At 31.2% G+C, this 26,333-nt stretch overlaps 1 protein-coding gene across 2 annotated transcripts in view; it reads left to right on the forward strand.

The window, feature by feature from the left end:
- Positions 1-940: 940 nt before the first annotated feature.
- LOC143195892 (lachesin) overlaps positions 941-26,333 on the forward strand; it is a 266,563-nt gene continuing 241,170 nt past the window's right edge. For both annotated transcript variants that reach the window (XM_076403404.1, XM_076403405.1), the window contains exon 1: positions 941-1,167. In XM_076403404.1, coding sequence (XP_076259519.1) covers positions 1,086-1,167 — 82 coding nt within the window. In that variant the 5' untranslated portion in view covers positions 941-1,085. The remainder of the gene's footprint in view (positions 1,168-26,333) is intronic.

The following is a 26,333-nucleotide window of genomic DNA, read 5'->3' on the forward strand; positions in this document are numbered from 1 at the left end:
CTCAAAAGAATGCTCGCTGGGAGAATAATTCGCTGGAAAGAGGTGATCGCCGAAACTGAGGCCTATTTTGAAGCAAAGCACAAATTGTAGTACAAAAATCGTATCGGAAAGTTGGAATGGCGCTATAATCAGTGTATCACCTTTGAAGGGAATTATGTTGAATAAAAAAAAATAATTTTTCCAAAAAATGTTTTTACTCTGGTAATCTGGTAACTCGGGCACTTTCCAATTGTCCTGTTATTATAATCCCTTTCGCTCATTTCCAACATGCAGGTACATACTTCAGTTTACAGGATACGTTAAATGAAATATAGTAGACTGTGTTAATATAATAAATAGTTGAATTTTTACCGCTAAAACATTATAAAACCTCATCTATTTCATTTGAATAAAGTTCTAACGATATCTACTATGTTTCATCGGTTTCGGGCAAAAATTCCATTTATCACCATTTTTTAACGGGCGATTTCTTCATTTGTACCTTCATCAGAACGAGGCCGCTTGAATAATGCATGCGACCATAAAAAATTACACAAATGCGCGCTTTTAGGGGTTGCTACGTGGGGCGCATGACCCAAAATCACTGCCGAGCGAACGCTTGTCGTGGATACGCGTCTGGAAAGTCAGCCAGTCCATATCCAGAACCACGCCGAAGAAGACGACGGCCAGAATAACTCCGCGAAACACGCGATCTCTCCTCGTCGTTTTCCCTCGTTTGAATAAAAAAATCCGACCGGTTAGCTGCCCCCGAATTAATTCTAACCTGTTTCTCCCTGTTACCTGCTAAATTAAATCCGAAATTAATTTGAATAAAGTAGAAAAATATTCGGGCGATTTGAAATTCAAAACAGTCGTTTCCTATTTCGGCTCGCAATTATATTTGCATGTTGGTTTCGGGTTAGTTTTGCTTTTTTTTTTGGTCGGTAAATTTCGCTAATTGATGCTAAATTGCTTTTGGGCGGATAATTTTTAAATTGTATTTTTATACCCCACTGACTCGAATTGAAGGGAAAAAACGTTCTGTTTGTGAAATAGTTTAGACTGATGGGAATAGTTCAAACTTGAGTTGACGCAGCTGAAGTAAAATGTGTATGGGTTCAAAGTTTACGGTGTTGGCGACGCTATGGAAGCTGCTGAGCTGTGTTTATCTGTCTAACACCTTCCAGGGTATGTATAGGTTTATCTTATGTATATTAGGATGGAGCTCGACTTGTATTTATATGATATGGGTACGGGGATTTGAATACATTAAGCTATCTATCTATTCAACATTTCTGCTTTTTTTCCAATTCAGTCTTGTCCTAGTAAGTTTATTTTGGTTTAGTGAAAAAACATTATAATAATAAATTCCTTGCGTGATTCGACCATAATTTATAACCTTATTTATAATTTAAGAAAATTAATTTGATAAACTAATGATATTTCTGATTTCATATATTTATAATGATATTTCACTGTTAATAAAAAATTGTTCTACAGCATTTTATTTTATATTTTTTATTAATGATGTTGTATTGGATAAGTAAAATCCTATTTTGAACATTTAAATATACTTTTTTTGATTTAGATACTATTGTCGTTATTGTTTCATTTCAGTGGTTGATATTGTTTAATTTTGATATATTAGCATTAAGGGAATAATGCAACGTTTTACAGTTTATGTAGATGAAATTAAACGCGGTTTTAGTATATTACGTACCCTGTAGAGCTCTACCAGCAAGGGTGTCTGTAATTTTATTTCATGCATTTGAAATGAAATGGAAATATGGATATAGTAGTAAAACAGTTTTGAATATTTTAAGTTATATTTATCCTTATTTTATGACTCTTGAATTATTATAGAGTTTGTTCGTTTAGTAGTTTTTCTAACTTCTCCTTGATTGAAACAGGAGATAAACTAACATTTTGACTAAAAGTGGTTTATTATTTATTCTTATCAAAACTTGAATTTATTATGTAACCGTCCAATTGACCTGACTCAGTTCCATCGGATTTATTATGATCCCATTGAGGGTCCCATTGTAACTAAATCGAAAATTTTAATATAATTTAATTTTTTTAATATAGTATTAGACTAATATGAAAAAATAAAAAATAATGAGTAAATTGTCACCATAGCTTGGATATATAAATAATTATGAATCTGTAAAATGTAAATAATAAATGAAATAAGGCTGGTTGAATTTCTATTTTTTAAAATAAATGGTAAACAATTCTTGAATGAGTAAACAACTTAACTACTGGGGAACTTGTTGAATATAATTGTGAATTTTTTTAATATAATGTATCCAGTTCGATTATTTTAAAATTAATAAAGTTTAAAATGTTTACAGTAATGATCGCATAGTGTGAATGATAATAGGAAAATTATCCTTTATAATGGGGAATTTTATTATATTCCAAAATATTTTCGATGAGCACTTGTTTACACCTTGTTTATACTGATTGAGGTTTCTTGATTTTACTTGAAAAAAAGCTCAACGTAACAGCTTTATCTCTATATGTCAAGGTAATTGTTTCCTAATGTTCTAACTCATGGAAGTCTTCAGAAAGTGTCTTGTTTAAAACAGTTCGAAAACATTTACTTAGAAAGACATTTTCTGTTTCTTTAAAGCAGTGTATTGCGACTGATGATGAAAAATGTACCTACTAGGATAATCTCCAGTACAAACATAATGGGTTAGCTCAGGTCAGCTATCAACATCGACACAAGGCAATATTCGTAGCCATACATTTTTCTGTCGAATGTAATATATTATAAGCTGCTAAAGCTGAATAAATTTATAACTGCAGATGCCCACTGACGTCAGTTGAACAACTATAAGGGCGTATTGATGCAAAAAATAACAGTAATAACCAGTAATACATGTAATGTCATCATACTATATTGCATCTCAAATTGAATGATTTGTCGTACTCGGCGTACTCATCAGCCTTAGATTTTTATCATTAGCACTTATTCAGATCGATATGGCTGGTGCACGATTTAAATGTGCAAAAATGTATTGATGATTGGATTGCTGTCAAACTAAGATTGTTCTTTCGGCATGGTATGATCATATTGACGGAAATACAAGAGAAAGTAGAAAACGAAAATATGTATAATAATTTATATGTATCATCATCATACATATATATATATATATATATATATATATATATATATATATATATATACATATATATATATATATATATATATATATATATACATATATATATATATATATATATATATATATATATATATATATAAATACATAGAGGCCTAGAAATTAGGTTTAAAGGATATTTGTAAATGCTTTATTGTAAAAAATCGGCATAATGTATCTTATTATTGGTATTGTTTACGGAAATACAAGAGAAAGTAGAAAACGAAAATATGTATAATAATTTATATGTATCATCATCATACATATATATATATATATATATATATATATATATATTTTATTTATATATATACATATATATATATATATATATATATATATATATTTATTTATATATATATAAATACATAGAGGCCTAGAAATTAGGTTTAAAGGATATTTGTAAATGCTTTATTGTAAAAAATCGGCATAATGTATCTTATTATTGGTATTGTTTATCGATATCCGCTACTTATTCCTATATTTCAGGCAATTTCAGACAAGTCACGACTGATATGTTGAAACAAGTAACAATCAAATGGTGTAAAGTCTGGGGAATACGACGGTGAGTCTATTTTCATTTGGAGAAATAACATTATTCTGTCCTTGTTCGTATTCCGACCATTATTTACATATTTCTGGATTCAAAGGCACCAATTGTCATCGATAGTGATCCCCATTATTGGTCCAGTTGGGTTTTAATAGCTAATAGTATACCACACGAAGCTGATCAAAAATATCCAGGACATTAGCTTGGAGCCACGGATATTCGGATGTTCGGCTTTTTTAAGCAGCCCTTATTAATTATCCAAGCTTTTGGAACATTGCCATATTATTTAAGTTATTGGAGATGGTTCTTACAAATTCTTCATAATCTTCTTGTGTTTTACCAATACATCATCGAGTGATGCCTTCAAATCCTCGTCTTCAATTTTTGACTATCCAGAATTCTTTATATTTTCGTTGTTAAAATCACCTCTTTTAAAACCTGGAAACCAATACTCACATGCTCAAATTGATATATAATGGTTATAAGTTACAAGCATTTTTAACGCACAGAAAATATTTATGTTCACACTTCGAGGAAATGGCACATGTTGAATAATAAAACCTGTCATTAAGGCTTCAACATGAATTTTGTTACATATGTACTCGATGCGATTACATACAAAGTAATACCATCTCTTGTAAATCCTTTAAGGCTAATTTATAGGCCTAATATGAGTACATTCTTCAATGCATTGATATTCTTCAATAAATTTACGAAATATATAAATTGAAAAAATGGACAGAATACATGCGTAAAATCAAAGATTTTATATAACTATATTCGTTTACTGAACTGAAAATTCTTTACACATCATATAATAAGGTCCATCTACTATATATTAATATAAAATTTGATTCACCTATTTCTGATTCAAACCTCCGTCGTACAATATTTACCCAGCGTAAATAAAATAGGATCTTAAACGTGACATTTAGCCAGGGTTCGAATAGAACCATAAAATTTGACCCCATACAGTTTTACATCCCTTGCATAAAACTGAGTTTGTTTTGTTTCCGATTATCATTACTTTTTCACCAACAAACCGTACACACGTAATAACTTGCAAGCACTTTCACAATTTTACTGCATTGAAAATGTGTTCCGAACAGCATGCAAGAAACTAATTTAAAAATAATAGATCGATGGTAACGCGAATGAAATCGATCTGTAATTTCGCAACGAAATATCGAAAAGTGATGTCATAGCGGCATGCAAGTATAATTAGAAGGCAGTAGGAAAATCCTATTTTGAATTTCAAATTGGTCGAGGAATTTTTCTATTCTGCCCTTTTTACATGGAAATCCTGCCGTTGTTCCTAACGAGAAAAATCTGAATAAATTCATGCTTCTAACATTTTTTAAAATTCATTCTTATCTTTATTAGTCATATGTATATATATACAATATATATATATATATATATATATATATATATATATATATATATATTTATATTTATTGTATTTAAATGTATATTGTATTGCAGGAAACATTGAGGACTTATTTAACCGAGGTTATTGTTAGCTCAATCCCTTAAAACAAAACCCTTATATCTAGACACCTCACCCATCACATCTCCGAGTAGTTGCGTGACATAACGCCTCCTCCAGGAAGCAATTTCGGCTACGTCTATGGCTGAAAAAATTAATAACTAAAATCCGCCTTTGGTGTCCGTAGACCCTATACTGCAAGCTTATGCCCGAATTCCAGTAGATTATGTTAAAACAGCAGCTTCCATCCGTATTTGATATATGACTAGTGGTCTTTTAAAGTATGAATATTTCTTAATTCTAGTAGTTTATGACTAGAAGTTTTTGAATACCCTCAATTCACCTTTTGTACCTTTGCAGAGTCAAGTAACTGCGGAATAATCTGTTAATGAGAAGGTGAAGGAAATGATTATGCATCTTGATACTTAATATCAGTATGTTGTGTTAATGATGTTGTATTGGATAAGTAAAATTCTATTATATTCTATATCTAAGTATATTTAAATGTTAAATATCCTTTTTTGATTTAGATGCTATTGTCGTTATTGTTTCATTTCAGTGGTTGGTATTGTTTAATTTTGATATATTAGCATTAAGGGAATAATGCAACGTTTTACAGTTTATGTAGATGAAATTAAACGCGGTTTTAGTATATTACGTACCCTGTAAAGCTCTACCAGCAAGGGTGTCTGTAATTTTATTTCATGCATTTGAAATGAAATGGAAATATGTATATAGTAGTAAAACAGTTTTGAATATTTTAAGTTATATTTATCCTTATTTTATGACTCTTGAATTATTATAGAGTTTGTTCGTTGACTAGAAGTTTTTGAATACTCTCAATTCACCTTTTGTACCTTTGCAGATTCAAGTAACTGCGGAATAATCTGTTAATGAGAACGTGAAGGAGATGATTATGCATTTTGATACTTAATATCAGTATGTTGTGTTTGCACATAATAAGTATTAATCAGTGATATTCAAAGCACGAGATTTTTATCTGTATGTCTAACCTTAACCATTCGAGTATACTTCATTCAGTTCTTCAGTAATTGACTATTTTATTAGGATTAGTAAAAATATAAATATGTACTGCGTGTAGTAAAAAAATCCATTGAAATTAAAGGATTCATTTAACATATTTAGAATGAACCGATTTAAGTCCTATGTGAGTCGTTATGGTTTTTGATTTGAAGATAATTCCAATATGCCATTGCTCCTATTGTTAAAAAAGCTGGGATAGTCATAGTTCATAACCCTCTCTTGAGATTCATTTTTCACCATCAAAATAGTTTGCCATGGACAGGTACTGTTAATAGTCGCTTAGTGCCAGATCCTGACTAACGGCAGTGAATGTTCAGTGAATTCAGTTAGAAGCCCATGTTATTTTGTCATTTTGGCAACCGAACCGAAGCAATATAAATTATAAAATATGATTAAATCAATAAAATTTTAAATTTACTTTAAAGTGCTATTTTATTTAACGAAATAGGAGGGTACTTGTTGGCAATATAAAGCGACACATGACCACGATAGTCACCGCCGTAACCAGCATTACATATATCTCCCTCCTAAGGAAACAGCCGCAGAAGGGTATGTGGGTGTTATTTCTTCTGGAGAGTTAAAAGTTATACATTTTTTTGACCATCGATCGGACTTTCATCGATTATACTGTCAGCCAGTTTGCCTTTGAAGATCTTTGAAATGGTACTCTTTCTACCCAATTTTCCATCGTACCTCTCTATGAAATTGTTTTAGAAATTTTGGTGACTTCAGATTCTACAGATTTAAAACAGATTTATTCAAGAAAAGAAGAGGAGGGCGCCTTGAACGGTGATACATATCGATACTGGGGGTAAAAACAGACTAACCCGTTTCACTAGTTCACCAGTTAGATAGAAAAACAGATGGCCGTATAGTCTGGGCCCTATTACATAACATATATATTGACCTCATACACATTTATATGACTAAACTCATAACATTATATATAAATGTACTTTTTTATATTTTTTTATATTGCCATATTTCTTGCATCTCTTTTCTGTTTGAAAATGTCCGTCTGGCGACCCTCACACTATCCATACATGTCTAATTATAACACGCATTTATTAAAATAATGTATGAATAAGAGCTGTACCAATACAAGACGTTCAGTGTGACCAAAACAGCTACGTCACGCACTGATATAAAAACGTAGATCGTTATAAAGTAGTTTTTCAAAAGTCATCTAGCCTGTTGTCTATGAAATATGATGGGAGTGAAACAAATAATTTACATCGTTGCGGAAACTTACTTAAATAATAATAGCTTGTTATTTTGCATTCAAACCAACTATTACCATTTTGTTACTGCATTTTTCGTCAGACATAGCATGCATAGTAATGTGCAAACTTGAGCGCCCGCCAACAAGATAAAATGTAGATGACGCCACAGTTTACTCTCCTGCTATGATAGATGCTTTTGTACCGTGTTTATCTATCCAACACCTTCCAGGGTATGTATAGGGTGATTAAGGTTTACTTTGCTAGGTCCAAATTATATAGTTTGCTTTGTGTTTACAGGGTAATTCTCGGATATGTTAGCTATGAAATCTTGAATACATTAAGCGTTTAGCCCCTCACGCCTGGAAATGAAATTCTTGTGTAAATTATTCGGCTAATAAACGGCTCGACGTCTAATTCATCTCTAAGTATTTTGTGTCGGCATTAACAGGTCTTTTGTTTTTGTAATGTTGTTATGTTTTCTTGAAATACGATCAGGATATTTTGATAAATCAACGTGTTGCTAACACTAAATTAAATCTGTTTTATTGTAAAGAAGTGCCTTTATGTCTTTACTAACAGATTAATTATGTTTATTCAATATTTAAGTGAACAAAGAATTATGAAAATGAATTATTAAATTTGTGTACAGATAAGACTTGTTTTATTAAACCTTAATAATCTAGAGTCATTTCGTTTTGAAGCAAGTGTACCGTATGTGGAAATTATTCTTTGGTTTTTTGTTTACGTTTCGCATACTAACACTACAGCATAAATAGAAATTTGCATTGACGAAATAGTGCAGATTCTTCATGCTTATCAGATATCTTTTTAATTTAATATTTTACCAGTTTGAAAATACGTCATTCTTACATCATTATTTTTCGTTAAATACCTAGTTAAGTTCATATTCTTCGTTTTTTAATGTCTAAAATTTCTGATACTAATAGATTATAAGGATCGAAATATATGCACTCATTTCCATCATGACCTAGTGACATAATATGTATATATACAAATAACCTTTTGCATTTGGCTCAGAAGATAATCAAATAATGCAGAGAAATGGACTTTGATAAGACTTTCAAAATTTTAGATTCCAGAAGCTTATCCTTTACATTCAAGAACTTGAAAAATCTGCTGACATTGTTGAATTTAATTTTACTTTCAAAAACTCAAAACACGGACACCTAAAATAATTAAAATTAATAAATAGTAAGTAAGTTTGAAGGTCATCGTTTTGAATATTGGAAACAATACTTTTTCAATGCTGCAGCTTAAGTCACTATTAAGCAACATTATATAGTGCTCAGAAATTCAAAACATTAAGGATAGTTTTATTGAAGAACTATTTTGTGTTTCAAAAATAGAATGGAATTTCACAAATATTGTTTTGAAAACTTGCAGATCTTATTCAAGATTCTTTTGGTATTAAATAAGATTAATATTATTGAAGAACAGATAATGTTTTGTTTTACTATTTAAAGTTATAGTCTAATGTTATTGATTAAAATCTTAATTAATATTGTGCGCGCATTTATTACTATGAAACATTTTTGATAAATGATAAAACATATACAAGATTTAAAAATACTCTTTATTTAAAAAGGAAAACTGAAATTAAAATATCTTATTTTATGAATTGGATTATTTCATTAATTAGCTTAATATTTACTTAATTTTGATTAGATTGAAATGGTATGATTTTGTATTAATGCGATATGATTGATGAATGTCGTGGAACTATTCTATGATATGATAGTATTCGTCTAATTAAATAACATGGATTCATTTAAATAAAACCTCAAATACTTGACACTGTGCTGCAAAAATTGGATAAAAAATAGACCGCTGTTGACTCAGCCGTGGCAGCCATTTAACTTAGATGGTTTTCCATAAAAAATCAGAGGTATGAGGCAACAAAGATCATATAGTAATAGCTATATCAATGGGCCTAATCTGTATTAAATATGTTATAAGTGCAAACTGGTTTTTTTTTTCGAAAAATTAACCGAACTATGATAAAAAGATACGTGCATATGTACCTTTGAATCATCCAATCTGCAATTTAATTATATTTGGATGGCGTTGTTTTGGAACGAAATTTCTAGAGGAAAATGTCCAATCGATGTCAAATTACGAATGCGTGCATTGTTTTTAGATTACATTTTCCTCATGTATCAATGAACAAACTGTCCTATAACAGAATACGTTTAAGCAAAATAATTGATATACTAATTAAAGTAATAAATTTGTGATAGTATTCGTTTCACGCGTAAAATATAGCATGTTGTAAAATACATAGGATTTCGTATTGGGCTTTATTTATAATTAGTATTCCTATATCTTTCATGTGGGTATTGTGAGAGTTACTACTCAATAATGTTTAACTAATTTATTCCAACAGTTATCGTAAGATGGTTAAGGAAAAGATAATTTTGATTTTCTTAATAATACAGATGGTTTGATAGTTGTATATCTCTATTGATTTTTATTCACTGAAGCAATTCCGTAGCACTCATCTAATAAAACAGACAATGCACGCCATCAAAATTCACTCAGACTTTCGCATATTTGACTTTTGGTTAATTTTGAGTCTGAATTTGAAATTTTGAAATAATAAAAGAAAAATAATGTTTTTTCCATTGCTGTGTATTCATGTTACATTTTCTTGTCGAGACATTTGAATATCACTGTATATCTCGTTATTTTCTTCTGTTACTACCTGTGTACTTTTTTTGACAAAATCCTATCGATTTCATGTATATCTTATGATATAATCAGTGCATTACCTCAATAATAACCCCAATGTGTCTGAGATAGCATCTGGAAATTAGTATGCATTCTCTCCTCGTACACTTGCACCAAATGCTCACGTATATTCCGAACAATTACGCACATATCTATACACACAAATCTTGCACACTATAAGGTGATTTTCTACAGTTATTCTATTTCTGTTAGTTAGTTTCTGTCTAGTTATTTCCTAACAGTGTATGAAGGAATGATGTACATCATTTAAGGACCCGCATATTCCTAATTTTTCTCAGGTCACTTAGTTAGTTAGTCAGAGCTAACAATTTTCTCTGAAATAATTTTATTAAATTATGTTTATGTCGAAAAAATTGGTAATTGTCTTTTTACACTTGACCTTTAATAGAGATATTTTTCTTTATATATTACCTTTAATACCAAGGTGATCTTGATTTTGGATAATCTTGCTTTCTCTTTGGTTAATCCAGTAATATATCGTTCTTAATTTTTTGGCTAATTTTAGCCATAGAGCTTGTATTCATATTCAATGCAGCTGCAACACGATAAAATATTTGCAATTAATACCCTCGCAACTGTTATTGCTTAGCAACTTTATATTTTATAGTATCAATATTACCTCTATATGTTTATATACCTCTATAACGTAGTTTAAAACGAAATGACATGTCATTGCTGCTCGAAGTAACTGACTAAAAATGCCGGTTTATAATCTTTAACTATTATAACTAATGTATAGAAGATTTTTGTAGACATTTGACAACAGAGCCGAGCAGTACCAACTTACCGACGCATCAGACAGCGTTCTATATTTTTTTAACTAAGATAAAATGAGAAGGTAATTCCGTTCTGAGTATAAAAGGTATTTTGAATTTTTACCAAATGCATTTGCCATATATTCGACGTCGTGTTTTATTGGATGGACTATAAAAGTATCGTTATTCATTTTTTACGCACATAATTTTATTGTGCTTTGTATTTTTACGTCGAAAAAGCTCGAAGGCATTAGATCATATTTGAAACTAACGGTGATGGAAATAGTGCTACAACAATATTGTGATTGATTTATTGATTATTCAGTTTGCATACATTTTAATATAAAAACATTTGTCAGTATAATTGATGTTATATATCAAATTTTTTTCAGATCTTATATTGAAAATGTTATCAAAACAAGTTTTAGTAGTGATAACATGTCATTTTCCAATAATTATTATTACTTTATAATGAGTGAAACGTGATTAACTTAATAAATTGTGGTCGAATATCACTCGTATACATAAATGCTGGAATATATTTCAATCGAGTTTAATTTAAAAATAGTAAAATTAATAAAAATTGTAACATAAATTACAAGAACTTTAACAATAAACTGCGGATCTCAGTATAATTACGTGGCGGCAGAAACTCTTTAAGATCATAAATAACCTCAAGCTGCAAGTACTTATTAAGACGTGTTAGACGTGACTGCTATATAACTGTCATCAATAATGACTTGTTTCAAGATTAAGACATAATAAAATTAAAGTAAGCTAATAAATGTCTGAGGTGTTTCCTCCTAGTAGTAACGATGATTTTATTACTCTTTCACGGTTTTGTTTCATTTTAAGACTTGCTTATAAACATACAGTACCTGTTATAGACTTTATACAACGTTACTATGAAAAAAACAATGGAAAATATTTAATATAATTTTTATTGATTTTTTTCTTATATATAAGCTCTATATATTTGTTATAAGGTCTTTAGAAGAGCTTCGTTTATATTAAAACAAAACTGGCTTAGTAGTATTTTCCGTATAGTACTTTCGAAGTCGTCATCCCTCCCGTAAAAATAAAATAGTTTTCAAGGAAAACATGTGGTTATTTTAAACCCTGTAGGTTTTGTAACTTACGAGGCATATCGTAAAGTTATTACCGGGTTAAAAAAATACATAATTTTAAAGAAAATTGAAACATTTATATATTCAAAGTATTGCCCATTCTGCTCTATACATTTTTTCGATCTTTCAGGCAATTTATACCATCTCAAAGAAAACTGTTTGTCCTATGAGTAAAACCATTCATCGAGTTATGTTCTAATTGTGAAATTGGCGAAGTGCTGCTCTGCAAATGCGTGTCCCATTGATGCGAAATATTGACAGTTGAACAAATTCATTCAAGTACTTTCAACGCTTCCTTGACCGGTTCTGCTTTAGAAGACGTCGCGTCATCGTACTTTAAAATCACTTTAACGTATTATTGGGCCCATTCAGACGTTTTTCGAACAATCGAAAACAAAACGAAAGGTTTAAACAGTCATGCCACTCTGGTCCCACCAAACACAAAACATTGTCTTGATCGACTGAAACGATTTGGCCTTGAAAACGATCGGACGGCTTCGCGAGGTGATAAGCTTCATATCTCCGCTTAGTGGTTTCTCAAAATAAATCCACTTTTCATCAACCGTCAATATTCGATGCAGAAATGATTTCCGATCATACCTTTGAAGCATCATTTCACAGATTGTCATGACACCCATCTTCCCATTTTCCTCGTAATCATTTCTTGGATCACATTTAACGCTTCTGCTTATTGTTTTTCCTTTTGGGTTGTGGCTTCATCCAATAACTCTTCCTATATGTGTCAAATCATGTCAATGCATACTAGAACTAGCTACATCTGCTTGAAAAACCGGTAATTACTTTCCGATACACCTGGTATGTAAGTGAGACATACCGAGGTCTTATAAAAAGAGTCATTGTTGAATTTTTTTAGTGTATCAGTAAGTTGAATGGAATATGATCCTCAGGGTAAACTCATACGAGAAAATACTTGCTGCAATTGATTTAAATAAATATATTTTTTCTTGTAAATAATTATAATTGTTGCAAAATCCATGACCTTTGACAGCAATAACACTACATATGTTTCTGATGTTTAACCAATAAAAGGCATTCAATAAAATAACCTGTCTTAGTGGCGATATAATAAAGAAAATCTATTAATTTCAATTTATTTTAGTTAGATTGGAGGATTCGTACGTGAATAGAAATTGTATGTGTGATGACCTACAAAGAATCTTTTTTTTTTAAATAGACGCAAGATTTAGTCTGATCAGTTGTTATTGACGAGGTTTTTTTTATTGAATATGACTTTGTGTTTATTAATAGAACTAGCTATAACTGTCTTATTCACTTTTCCAGCTCATTATACAATACACCCTGCTGATTCCACCATATTCACAGGAAAATTTTTTGCCCATAAATATCCCGCTTTGCTGTTGAGCAGTAAGGTTTTTTTCAGCTAATTAATTTCAAAACTCCACGGAAAGCTCATCTTTCTTTGTCAGGCTAGTAATGAAACCGTAATGTTGAAACGGTTCGAAATGGAATTCTATTTTGGTTTTGGTATGGCACCATTTTTCCTTCCTTTTAGACATTTCCTCTCTCATGTAAGCATCAGGGAGTTGATTCATCAATTGTTAAGCTGAATGAACGTTTTCTTTGGGAGCTTCAGTTGGCATATTGTATATAATGGAGTATCATTATCATGGGTCTCATCATAAAAGTGTCTGGTGGATTTTATTCGCATCTGCGTACACTGAACAATTTTATAATACTATATGGAAATATATGATACTTTATAATATATGAACTTTATAAGATATTTGCGTGAAACGAATACTTTATTTTTGAGCTATTGAGAGATAAAAGGTATTCTGTTTATATATATTTTCATCAGATTTTCTGCTTAGATTAGACTGCAGTAAAATCGATAGTTTTGTACAGAAATACAATTTTATGGATATTTTTTTGGTTTAGTAAATTGATGATGAATATTCTCGGTCTAATAATTTTAAAATTTAGTTGAAGCTAATATTTTGAGGAATGTTTAGGAAAAAATTTATCAACTATCTGGAGAAACTTTTTACCAATTTTTCCCTTCTCATTGAATATGTTAGATTAAAAAAATATTATATTCGAAAACATCATTGATCTTGTTCGTAAATTTACTGGAAGCTGTTTGTTATAGTTACTCAATGTTAAAAAGTGGTATTAAATAACACATTATTTTAAATCTACTAAGCGATAAAACTCAGCCCATTTAAAAAGGATTTTCTGTTGGATTGTCAGGCTCCAAAGGTGATAAAAGCGATGGTTTAAAACACATTTTGGTGGATTATTTTTAGTTTACTGTATAGATAATAATAAATTACCGGTGACAGTTAAACAGCTTCTATTTTTAAAACCTTTTATTTGGGTGTGTTCTTTATTTGCTGTGGAACATCAAGAAAAGTTATCGATACCAAATTTAGTACGTTTTTTTCGAATAAAAAAAATATGACGCCGTATACACTGAAGGCTTAGAAGCGGTCGCATGGACTACATTTGTATCCCCAATTAAACTGTTTGTATTTGTACATGCCAGTTGGTTATCAAGCCCTTTTATTGGATTCTTTCTCTCTGGAATGAAATCCATAATAGAATATTTTGAATAGATATTCTCTTAAAAACTTAAACGGCCAAGGTCTTCGATCATAGTAATTCTGTGTCTAATATGTCTTTTTGTTTTACCTAAATTATCACTCTATAAGGGTCTAAATAATATCCAATAATATCCTTTAAAATTATTCACAGACGATATAATATTTTGTCAATTAATCTTGCTAGTTACCTCAATGGGCATAATGGCAGTAACAAGAATAGATACATATATATATGGCATAACGATAGTGAAAACAATTGCAATAGCTGATATCGAGGATAATCTGGGATTAAGCTTAGGTCAGTCTTAGGAATGTTATATACTCTGTCCAATCAAACAGCCATCTTCTAAATTTGTGACGTACCGCAATGTTGCCGCATCAACTTAGAATTTTGGTTGGTCAAACTATTATCACTAATGTTTTAAAGAATTTTGCAGACATTCGACATTTACCTGCTCCAATAGTATCACTTGTGCATCATCAGACGGATTTGTTTCATCTTGTCCATACAGTGGATTGTAGTTTTGTTTGGAGTTCATGCGTATTAATCTAAGATTTATCATCTATGTAGAGGTTAGACAGAGTTTTTGATTCATCGCGATTGTATTTCTTGGTACATTTTTAGCACCTATTGACACGAGCACCTTTTTGAGATGTTTGATATTTTGAGATATTTGAGATATTTTATGCACCAACTCGTCATGTTAATTTCCAAGGATGATGACTCGTTCTCAAGCTCAAAGTCAAATGATGATATTGCAACATCATTTTGCACACAGCATAAATGTCTTCTGCCACAACAATTAATTTAGGGAAATCCTCATGACTTTCGAAAATGTAAAGGTTTTATCAATGTTTTCCAGTAGCCAAAGGTATAGTTTTATTGCCTAAAGTTACTGAAAGTCATAAAAATTTTGTTCAGCAACTCCATTTTTCACTTAAGGAGACATAATTCAAGTCAGGTAAGTGTAAGCTTTACAAATTGAATTAAAAAATAACGTTTTGAAGAAGGTTACGGTTATGAATGTTAATCTAATTGGAAACGTTAGATATATAACAACACTAGTATTTCAAGGATAAAAATAAATAGCAACCCTCTTAGAAACATATCATATCATATTAAAAATAATGTTATTCAATTGAGATGTGCGCACTTCAGACTTTTGTGAAATTGGTCTATTGTATTCACGTTCGTTTAAGCTAAACACAGACAAAAGTTTTAAGGAGCACAAAAAATCCTTCGATGAAAAGCCTAGGTAGCGATATGAAAATAAGAGAATATCATCATCTGTGCGGGCACATACAGCGGGCATATTAATTTGATTTCTATGCGAAAAATGTAAAATATAACATTACGTGAGAATAGTATTCTAATTGGTTTTTATTCAAACTAGCCATAAGCATTTAATAATTTCAGAAATACGTAAATAACCGAAAGTAGCACAAGATATTGTTTATATTTTTTGATCGATTTGACGGGTGTCGTCATTTTGTGACTATACAGTGTATGTACAATATTAAAATAAACACAAAAACAGAACTACAAACCCAACCATAACGAAGTAGAGGCTCCATACAAACAGCACACATTAACGCCCATACAGAATGGGTGGTAATGGTTATTTGATCAGTAACTCTAAATTTAGCAAATACTTAGCTTAAAAGAAATTAGCTTAAAATTAAAAAACTTCGTTTATTTTTTTTTTACTCCTTGTGATTCCACAATCTGCCCTACAGGCAATAAGTGTGTCTTATGTCTATATTATATATACATCGCATGAACATCACTTCATTAAGCGATATCCTGTATAAAATATTACCTTAATTAATTAATCTTATTCTAAGGTCTTTATATGTCCAGTAATCAGATGGTGGTGTTAAACGTTTTAGTCTACGCACTTCACTATCACGTCGCATATTTAGCTGCTTAGCGAATACGTTAACTTCGTTTAGTAATGACTTGTAGCGACTTTGAGGCATGTCGAATTTTACATCATGGAATAACGGTCTAATAAATACCCAGAAATATAATCCCAGATGTTGAACACGGGCTAGGTACCAGCAGCGCTAACTAGAACCCGATAATGAATAGCTGGCAACCACGAGACGTTTGTCTGGGATGTTATTGAAGGGTATTTCCATTCATTCAGTGCTCAACCATCGTTTGGTTTAGACGTGCCACCATCGACTGCCCTAGCCTCGTCTCCAGGTAACGCCGCTTCCATCCGTTTTATCTGATTGTATTTTTCACATTTTTTTATATAGTCAATAAATAACGGTCACATAATGTAAACACCACTGTTTAATTTGGTTTTACCTCCATTCACCGAGCCACATCATTTACCCTAAATATTTAATTATTTATTTTCCGTTTCAATATAGTTTCATATGTAAAAAATAAATATTCTCTTAATTTTAACGAACACTATCCTTTAGTTTATTTTAAAAACTTAGAATAAAACACGCTAACCCCAAGTGAGATTCGATCCTAGTACGTTATGGTCGGCAAGTTAAACTCTTAGCCGCAAGGCTACCCGCTAGATTTGTTCATATATTCTGTATCGTTGATCTGAAGGCTAATCCAGGCCGCTTGATTTTAACGTTCTTCATTTTATTGGATTATATTCATTTGTAGCGCATATTACATAAAAATATTAGGCTAAAAATTATTCCTCGATATAAGCTTAACCGTGCCAAATTTCACGCCCCCAGGTGCCCCCGGTTTCTTGAGAAGGGAAGGCAAAATTTTCACTAAGCCGATTAATACATAGATTTCAGAACATACACCCAAAAGTAAATTAACAACCAAAGAAAACACTCTCGCGAAACAACCACTTGTATGAATAATAAAACGGAAAAGGCATAAGCAATAGCAAAACTGAAAACGTAGGAATTATTAACGGAAAGAGCCGTTGACGTGCGGAAACCGACGACGATTTTAAAAATTCACAAGAAGAATCGCAATTGAATTCGGCTCGTTCGTACACCCTGTGTGAATTGTTAAACAGTTTCGAAACCGGAGCATTATAAGAATGGCACCGGGTTACATGTGACTGGATCATCACTAACTCGTCTTTTTAATTCGCTTGTAATCAGATAACGCCGGTGTTTCCAGTTCTTTTTCTAGAAGGTTTTATCGTCAGAGATTATGCGGAAAGATATTTGTTATGTAAATTTGTTTCTATTCTTTCGGATCATAACATTAGTTTAAATTGTACAATTTTTTAACTTAATATTTAATTTTTACTTAAAATTAGTCTTTTGAACTATCGACTGAAAATAACCGAAACAGTCGATAGTCGCGAAACACTCGAAACAGTCGATAGTCAAAAAACTAGCAACTAAATATAATAATTACTGGCAGGGTTCGACTGTCGTTTTCAATTCGAGATGCCAGACGAAGATGTACGAACCCTTTCCTGTATAAATTGTGAGAGGGACGGTGATAATTATTTTGACCTTACATAATTTTATATGCGCTCATATTTTCCAACGGCAGTATAAGCGGGACGGAGATGTACATATTCCTTCAGGTAGTAACTTTAAAAAAGAAAAGGAAAAAATAATTACTGAATGCTATTATCATGCAATTAGTAAATTCATTTTAAACAAAGGATAATTACTTATTTTATATTTGAATGTTCTGTAGACTTGTAAAAACGAATGGAATTTTTCTATGGAATGGAATAATACCCCAAAAGTGTTTTACCGTATTTTAATATGTTAATTTCTATTTTTAAACAATATGTTATAATAAATATAAACAATACAATAGAACTTAAACAAAACTTAAGAACTAAAGATGTACAATAACCATAAATACTAAATAAAAAACTAATCCATGACATAATTAAAAATTATCGCACAATAACTACTACAGCTTTTTTAAATAAAGTAAATGCTTTATTTATTATTGAACGGAAATATTTTTAATAAAAATAGAGACAGTAATCTAAATATTACCTATTGTTGCCATAAAAACAGTCAAACTATTTCACTATTTATCATTCACAATTTTAATATTTTTACCCTATTATATTGACAATTTTGAAAAATATCGTTCCAATATGCTGCTATATGAATATATAATATATTTCTATTTACAAGCAAACTACTAAAACAATTATAAAACTAAAAATGTTAAATTACAAACTGAAACAGTCACTGGTAGAATGTAGTAAAATCAGTCGAACCAAAAATAGCGACTGAAACAGTTGATAGTAAAAAGTAGTCAATTACTAAACAGTCGATAGTTGTTTTCGTTCGATAGTACCCAACGCTATTTAAAACTATATTCGTATCGACGTACAGATGAAGAGAATGAGACCAATGTTCCCATTACAACCTGACAATGAAGTGAAGTCATACAATAGTGTAGAGAGTATTAATTTAATACATATTAATAAGGATTGTTTTGTGTGGTCTTAGTAGAGAAGGCGTTGAGATCTATTAACAATATCATAAAACAATTATGAGGAACTGTTTTGTCTATAAAATTAGTCTCAACATGTTGGCCTAGGAATTTTATTTTGAATTGTACATTTTAAAAATACTTGTTGAATAATGAACGTTTCTGACTACATGTGTAGACCCAAAAAATTCCACCTATCTCGGTTATGTAGCCTTAAGGCAAATTATTAATTATTTGAAGTATTCTAAACAAAGTTTTCAATTGATGGCACTTGCTTTAAACATGCTCTAACTCAAACATGCACAAACACGTTTTAAAAGGCAACTTAATATTTAAATTATAAATTAAAACTTTAATTTTAATAAACTGTGTATGACTCATACATCCTTAATCTAGCTAAATTCCTTTTCTGTTTCTGGCTGTTTCTTGCAGGGATGACAAGCTCTCGTTTTTTTGTATAATAGTGATTATAATGAAGTTACAAAAATGCTGAATGTATTCTTATACGTTATAGAAATGAGCCAATCAAAAAAAGTGATGTCAATTGATAGTAGATAATAATAGATAATGTTGGGACCTCGAAAAATATTTGTTCGGTGTTTTAAGTTAAACCTCTATATAATATTTTATGCGTGAAGTGACAATGATTTTTACTGTACATTACTCTTTCACAAGAGTCTAATTCTGGAGAATTATGGCATGCGTACAAGGACTTGAATTTGCAACGTTGCCATATTTTGCAAATTATGTTATATTAAATAAGATTAATTGCGTTGTATCAACAAATTAATCTATTTTTAAAAATATATTGTCCCTCATTTAGTGGTAGAGGTACAGGGCACTTTTATCATCACATTTATACTTCACAGTATACAATATAGTACTCTATATATATAGTCTCTTAAAATTGTTAATAATTCATCCAATATATCATCCGTTGGAATTTTAGCAGCTAGTTTGCTTGCAATCATATTTTTATATGATCATAATTGATTTAATCTTTTTCAAGTCATCTTTATGTTCAATATGGCATCGAGTCATATTTATCTGTACTTTTACTTTCCCAAAGTCACTTATGCCTAAATATGAATTTGGTACAAAATTGAATTCAATTAATTATTGATTTCGATAATTTGCAATTGATAATATTCACAAATTGATGATTTATCCATTACGGCCTACTATTTATAATCATATTGTATAATTACAATATTGTACAAGTACAAATATACTATATATTGTGTATTGTACAAGTACAAATTATCAACAATATTCCTAACCTTACAAAAAAATCTGTTATCAGTGGTAGGGTCAAATCCAACATGGTCGTTGTTGTTTGTTTGATTACTTATAATTGTTAACGTCACAAAATCAGGCGGAGTCTACCGAAGTTTACGGAATGCCGGCTATGATTCTCTAGACTTAGCCACTACTAACTGTTTTTCTTCTGGAGAGATAATAAATAGAATCTACGGTTTTTTAATTATCGAGTATGCCCATGTGAAAAATACTGTAATTGAAGATCTATTCCACACATTTGCTATGATTGGTCTTCTTATTTATTGATCGTCAGCAAATTTAAATTTAACCTTAGTTGGGGTTAATAATATTATTGGAAAAGGTATCCTCGCTTTTGAAATTTCTTGGTATTATAGAAACTTTAAATAACGTGTTTTATTTTAATAGCCACTATTGTTTCATTCAGTGCATTGGTTGATTGGCAAAATCAAAGAATTTGGAAATTTCGTTGGAAAATTGATAACTTCAATTGGATCGGTAATGGAATCGATCGACTTAAATGGGTATATTTGGCTATCAGTTTTACTACTAGTACTATTAATTTGACGTGGTTTTAATTTATTTTTATAACCAAAACTGATTTTTTGAGTACGGAAATGACTGGCAGGAATTCGAAAATATTTGAATATGCACAAGAATATGAAATCGGTGTAGATTTATGTGTGCTATCCATTACTATTAAAATGACTTAAAACCTCGAGGGCTGTAAGTTTCTTGCACGATGATATTTGAATATAACCTGAGAGATTATTGGAGACAATGGACATAATGATTATATTCGATGTTATATACTTTTTATATGAAGAGTAATTCCAACAATATTTTTGTACTTTATAGTTGCAACAAATTGCAGAAAATAATTTATCCAGAAAATGTTATGTATCGAAATATTTTGATGTATTCAGATATATGATTGGAGTAGTATGTAATACTGAGCGCTTAACCAATTTGTATTTCACACAAAGTAATTTCATAGCATATATTTGTGGTCACAGGGCAATTTTTTACAATTATTGTATAATATATTATAAACGAAAACCATTGAATATGAATTGAAGATTGATTCGACAAAACATTAGTTAAACAACATGATTCTGTTTGCTATACAAATAAAGGTGACACAAACTACGTCCCTTAGGCAATCTATTTTTTTCGTTCCTTTGAAAAATTCAGGAAATATTCACACGGATTGCCTTCAAAGTCGCCAGTCTGTTCTCTGGAGATATTATATATATAGATCACTAAAGTAGCGCGGCTTGAAAACATCTTTCAATGGAGATAATAAAGGAGCCGCAACGAGAGAAACTCGGAGAATAGGAGCCACTGGATGCCTTTTTTTTTCTCGAGTTTATTTCTTATTTTCTCGTTGTTATATGATTCACTGTTATATATACGGAGGCTATCTATAAATTTTAACAAATGGTATAAAATATAAATTTTAAACAATCATTTTATAAAATTTTCTGGAGTCATTTTTGTTAACAATTGCATTTTAACCATTTACAATTAAGAAATTGCTAGAAAATATTTTTGTAGCTTGGAAAATAGAAAAATAAAAAAGTCATACATCACTAAACCTGCTAAATAAAGATAATGTCCTGCAAATGGGATGCAAAATGGATGATGTAGTCGTTCACAGTGGGACAAGAACAGATTTTAGTGTCACTATAAATGTTATATAACGCGTCACTTCATCACTGCAGATTAGAGTACTGATATACCATGATGGACTGTATTTGATTTTTTTGATGAACTAATTGTAGAATGATAAAAAAGAAACACGGATTATTACCGTAATCTTTTGAACCAATTGACTGTACAAATTCCCGGATATACTTGGCAATAAAATAAATATTTGGCTTATGTGCCAGGTTTGGTGCCGAGAAGAACTGACGGGTTTCAAACTCAATCGAGGTTGCATAGGTAAGATTTTCCCAGTACGCTAGTTAATGGAGGAACGTGTTAGATGTGCAGAGCGTATAACTGTTTTTAGACTTGCTTAACGTGTTCTGCTAAATATTATTAAACTTCTTCAGATCTTTTACGATGGTTCCAAGAGCTGTGTGCAAGTGCAAAATGAATTTTGAAATCCATTTGAGGTCTGAAGCAGTGCTCGCAATGGAGATATAGTTTCTCCAATGCTTTTCATCATAATAGTGGATGCAATTATGAGAAATGTTTTTAAAAATAGACATGGAATTCAACTTGATTCTACAAACTCGATCATCGATCGATCTGATTTTTGCTGAGGATAGGGCTATATTCGCTGATACGGACGTTAAGGCTTCTAGAGTTCTTCATGGTCTGATTCGCACCGTAAATCATATGGATTGAGAGTTAATGAAGAAAATAGCAAAGTCATGATAGTCAATTGATGATATTGTTAATCTCGAACGCTTATCTTATCAATTACACAGTTATAGATACTCTGATATATGCAAACTTGAGTTCCTTTAGATGCAATGCTTAAAGCAAATTCTGTATGTTTGCAGAGTTGAGGGACAAATTCAGAGACGCAGATTGCAATGGCTTGGCCATGTCTGTCGAATTACATCTTACAAATTTCTTTGGAAAAATTGGGCTTTTGGGTGAAAGGTTTTCCCAATAGTTTCGGAAAAGACATGGATTAAGACATAGGAAGCGATCTGAAAAACATCAGACTGTCCGAGGGCAGAACAGATGGGGCCGATTTCTAAATGTGGCAATATTTCGTGAAGAATATTCCTCAACATCAATAGTAACTTATTGGTGTAGATATGAAATAGACACCCCCCTCGATCACCATCTATGAATTTATGCTGATGACGAAGTTGACTAATATATATATTAGAATGGAATATAATAAATCTGGATTGATATACTTTTGTTGAGTAGTTAATTTCTATCGAAAATTATATGCAATAAACATTGCAAAATGTTATCCAAGATACTTTTAACTTACGGCACACAGCACATAGACAATATATAGTCTATAAGAAAATAGTAGTGAATTCACGTCATCAAAATGTATGACGTCAAAACGTCGCAATGTTGGCGCATCTAACTTTGACTTTTATTTTATTTTGGCTTTAAAATATAACATTATAATATAAAAAAATAACGGAGCAAAATTTTTATAAAATATAACTTATTTTAACATTATAGTACATTTAATGTTTTCATCATTCTGTGTTTCCTGGTCAAGTCATTCAAAAATCACTGTATTTCTTCTGTTACTACCCGTGTACATTTTTCTTGATAAAATGATATTTAATTCTCGCTAATGCATTTGATATATTTCTAAAACGGTATTAATTCCCTTCTCAATAATTTTAAGAAAATGTTGATGTAAATTCTGATAAATTACACTCATATCTATGCACATACACATATTACACCCTACAACACAATTTTCTATAGTTATTGTATATTAATTATATACTCACTTTTAGTTGTTTCCATTCTCGTCGCCCTGTCTTGGTAATTGTTAGCGTTGAATCTTAATACCACATCCAGAAATTTTCATTCAGTCACTGTCACTTTCTGAGTCACATTTCAAGTCAATAACTACACTGTTAATTTCCCATATGAACATAGTTCATATGTTATAGACAGCCCTTGTTTCCACATATCGAAACAGTTCCTGCATGTATATATTTCTCGACCTTGTATTAATTTTTACCACACCCCATAACAATTCGATCTGATTGAATATGCAATGATAGAGAGGAAGACGTTACACTCCATGGCCATATTGTTCAGCCATCTGACAAAGTAGATATTTTTTCAGGCCTATTTCTAAAACACTGAATTGTATAAAACGCAATTCATTTATATTTATGAAATAATAATTTGAAACATATCAGTCTCTTACAGGGTATTTTCATTTATGTTATGCAAGTAATTTCTTAATAAGTCTTAGCCGATGTTGAACTTGTTGGGATATTTTCCACCAGTGTGCTATGGCATGTTTTATTATCCATAACAATAATTGTTCCTCCTAGTTCTTTGACAGCTGATTTTGAAACCAGAGCAAAAACTTAGGGTATGTTTCTCCATGCTAGTCGTTCTTGGACTTGGAGGAAAACATAAACTCTACTCAAGGAATAAAACCATTCCTGTTTCTAGCACGAATAACAATATATCTGCAATGAATTATTAAAAAATATTATTATTAACAAAACATAATGAAATGTTACTTTCATTTTTACCTTTCTCCATAAACTTTTGTTGTGTTTATGCTCTTTTATTAACGTTCTGCCAAGTGTGCTCCATTTTGAAATATATATCTCTGTACACAAATTGAAATAAGACATTATCCTTAATTTTATTATATGCTTTTAAAAATTGTATTCTATTAAAGTAATGTTTGGGTATTGTTTTAGACCACTTCGTGGGTTATCTTTAAATTATTTAAATCCTATGTTTCCTGACAGTGTATGAAGAAATGACTTACATCCCCTATAGAGCTATTCCTGAAATAATTGTAACACATTATGTTCACATTGACGAAGCAACTCACAGTTTTTAGATGTATGTAGACGCTTGCATTTCGGTGAATCCAATATTATATTGTTTTTCTTTTTTGATAGATTTTAGTATTAATATTCAAGTCAGCTGCAACCCAATAAAATATTTTCAATAAAAAGTCCAGTAACTAATATCTAATGGAATTAATACCTCTCTAACGTATTTTACTGGTAATAAGCGGCTCCCATTACCTCATTGCTGTTTGAAGTTATTGACAAGAGATGGAATCTGTTTCTAATCGACTATTTATTGGCTTCCGCATTTTCAATCAGAGTAATAATAAGCGGCGAATTGAAAGTTATGAAAATAAGCAAAGCACCAATACAACGTTTGCCTGTTTGCAACCAGTAATAATTATCACTAATGTTTTGAATAATGTTGCAAGTACTTAACAACTGGAAGAATTTTGTACGCTGATTCGACTAAATTAGTCTGTTTCATTTTAAAACTACCAACTTGCAAACTGCAATAGGTAATACACTATACATCTTGATGATGTGAGTTCACTGCTATTTTGGATAGACTATACTAAATAGCGTTCTTTCGTCAAAACATTTGTAGTCTGCATGATATTGTGGCGACCGCCACGACCCTTTAGGCCACCACCAATTCACCATCAACAACTACAAAGGTTGGCAACGCCGGTGGATTGGTACCATGCAGTTCCAGGGTATAAAAGACCATCAGGACGACGTCTCGCGCTCTTTTCTTATCACCGTCCCCCTGTAACAGTACCACTTCCACAGCGCTACCGTACTTCCTTCACCTTAACCTAATATCCTGTCAATCCTCCCATCGACCACATGTATCAATGGCAAGTTAAAATAAACAACTTTGATTCAACCAGTGTTTTTAGTTCCCGTGCAAATTCCTTCCAAAAATAGTAGTGAGTGTTCTGATAAATAATCGCAGCGGCAGCCACACATTTCGACCGACCGACCGACCCGACGAACATTCCTACAATATCATGCTGTAGGCTGGCTTAATCCCGAAATATAAAGGGCATACCTCATATTACTGAACATCTGTTGGAGTGTATAAGAAAAAACAAATGTGGAAAGATAAGACATATAAATTATTATATGAAATATCAAAAAGAATTTTAGTTTCCAGCTTTTGTGACATTTGATATTAATTAGTAAAAGTAGCTGCGATTGCAAGGCTTTTAGCAGAACCGGAAGAACAAAACCCAGACCCGCGGATGAATATCAACGAAATGGTTATTCCTACACACCATCCGGCAACACAATAAAACTTAACGTAAACCGATCTTTTCCGCTTTTCGGTTTCCCGTCTCTGTCTGGCCCTCGCCGGAAAAATAGAATAAACTTTCATGTCGATCGTAAAAAGGAACGGTCTTTCGTGCCTGAGCCGAAATAAAAGCAGGACGAGACGAACGAACAGAACAAGACCGCATCAG

Source organism: Rhynchophorus ferrugineus, unplaced genomic scaffold, assembly GCF_030347505.1.
Source record: "Rhynchophorus ferrugineus isolate W39M unplaced genomic scaffold, kcgeb_rfMv2 rfM4, whole genome shotgun sequence".
NCBI lineage: Eukaryota > Metazoa > Arthropoda > Insecta > Coleoptera > Curculionidae > Rhynchophorus > Rhynchophorus ferrugineus.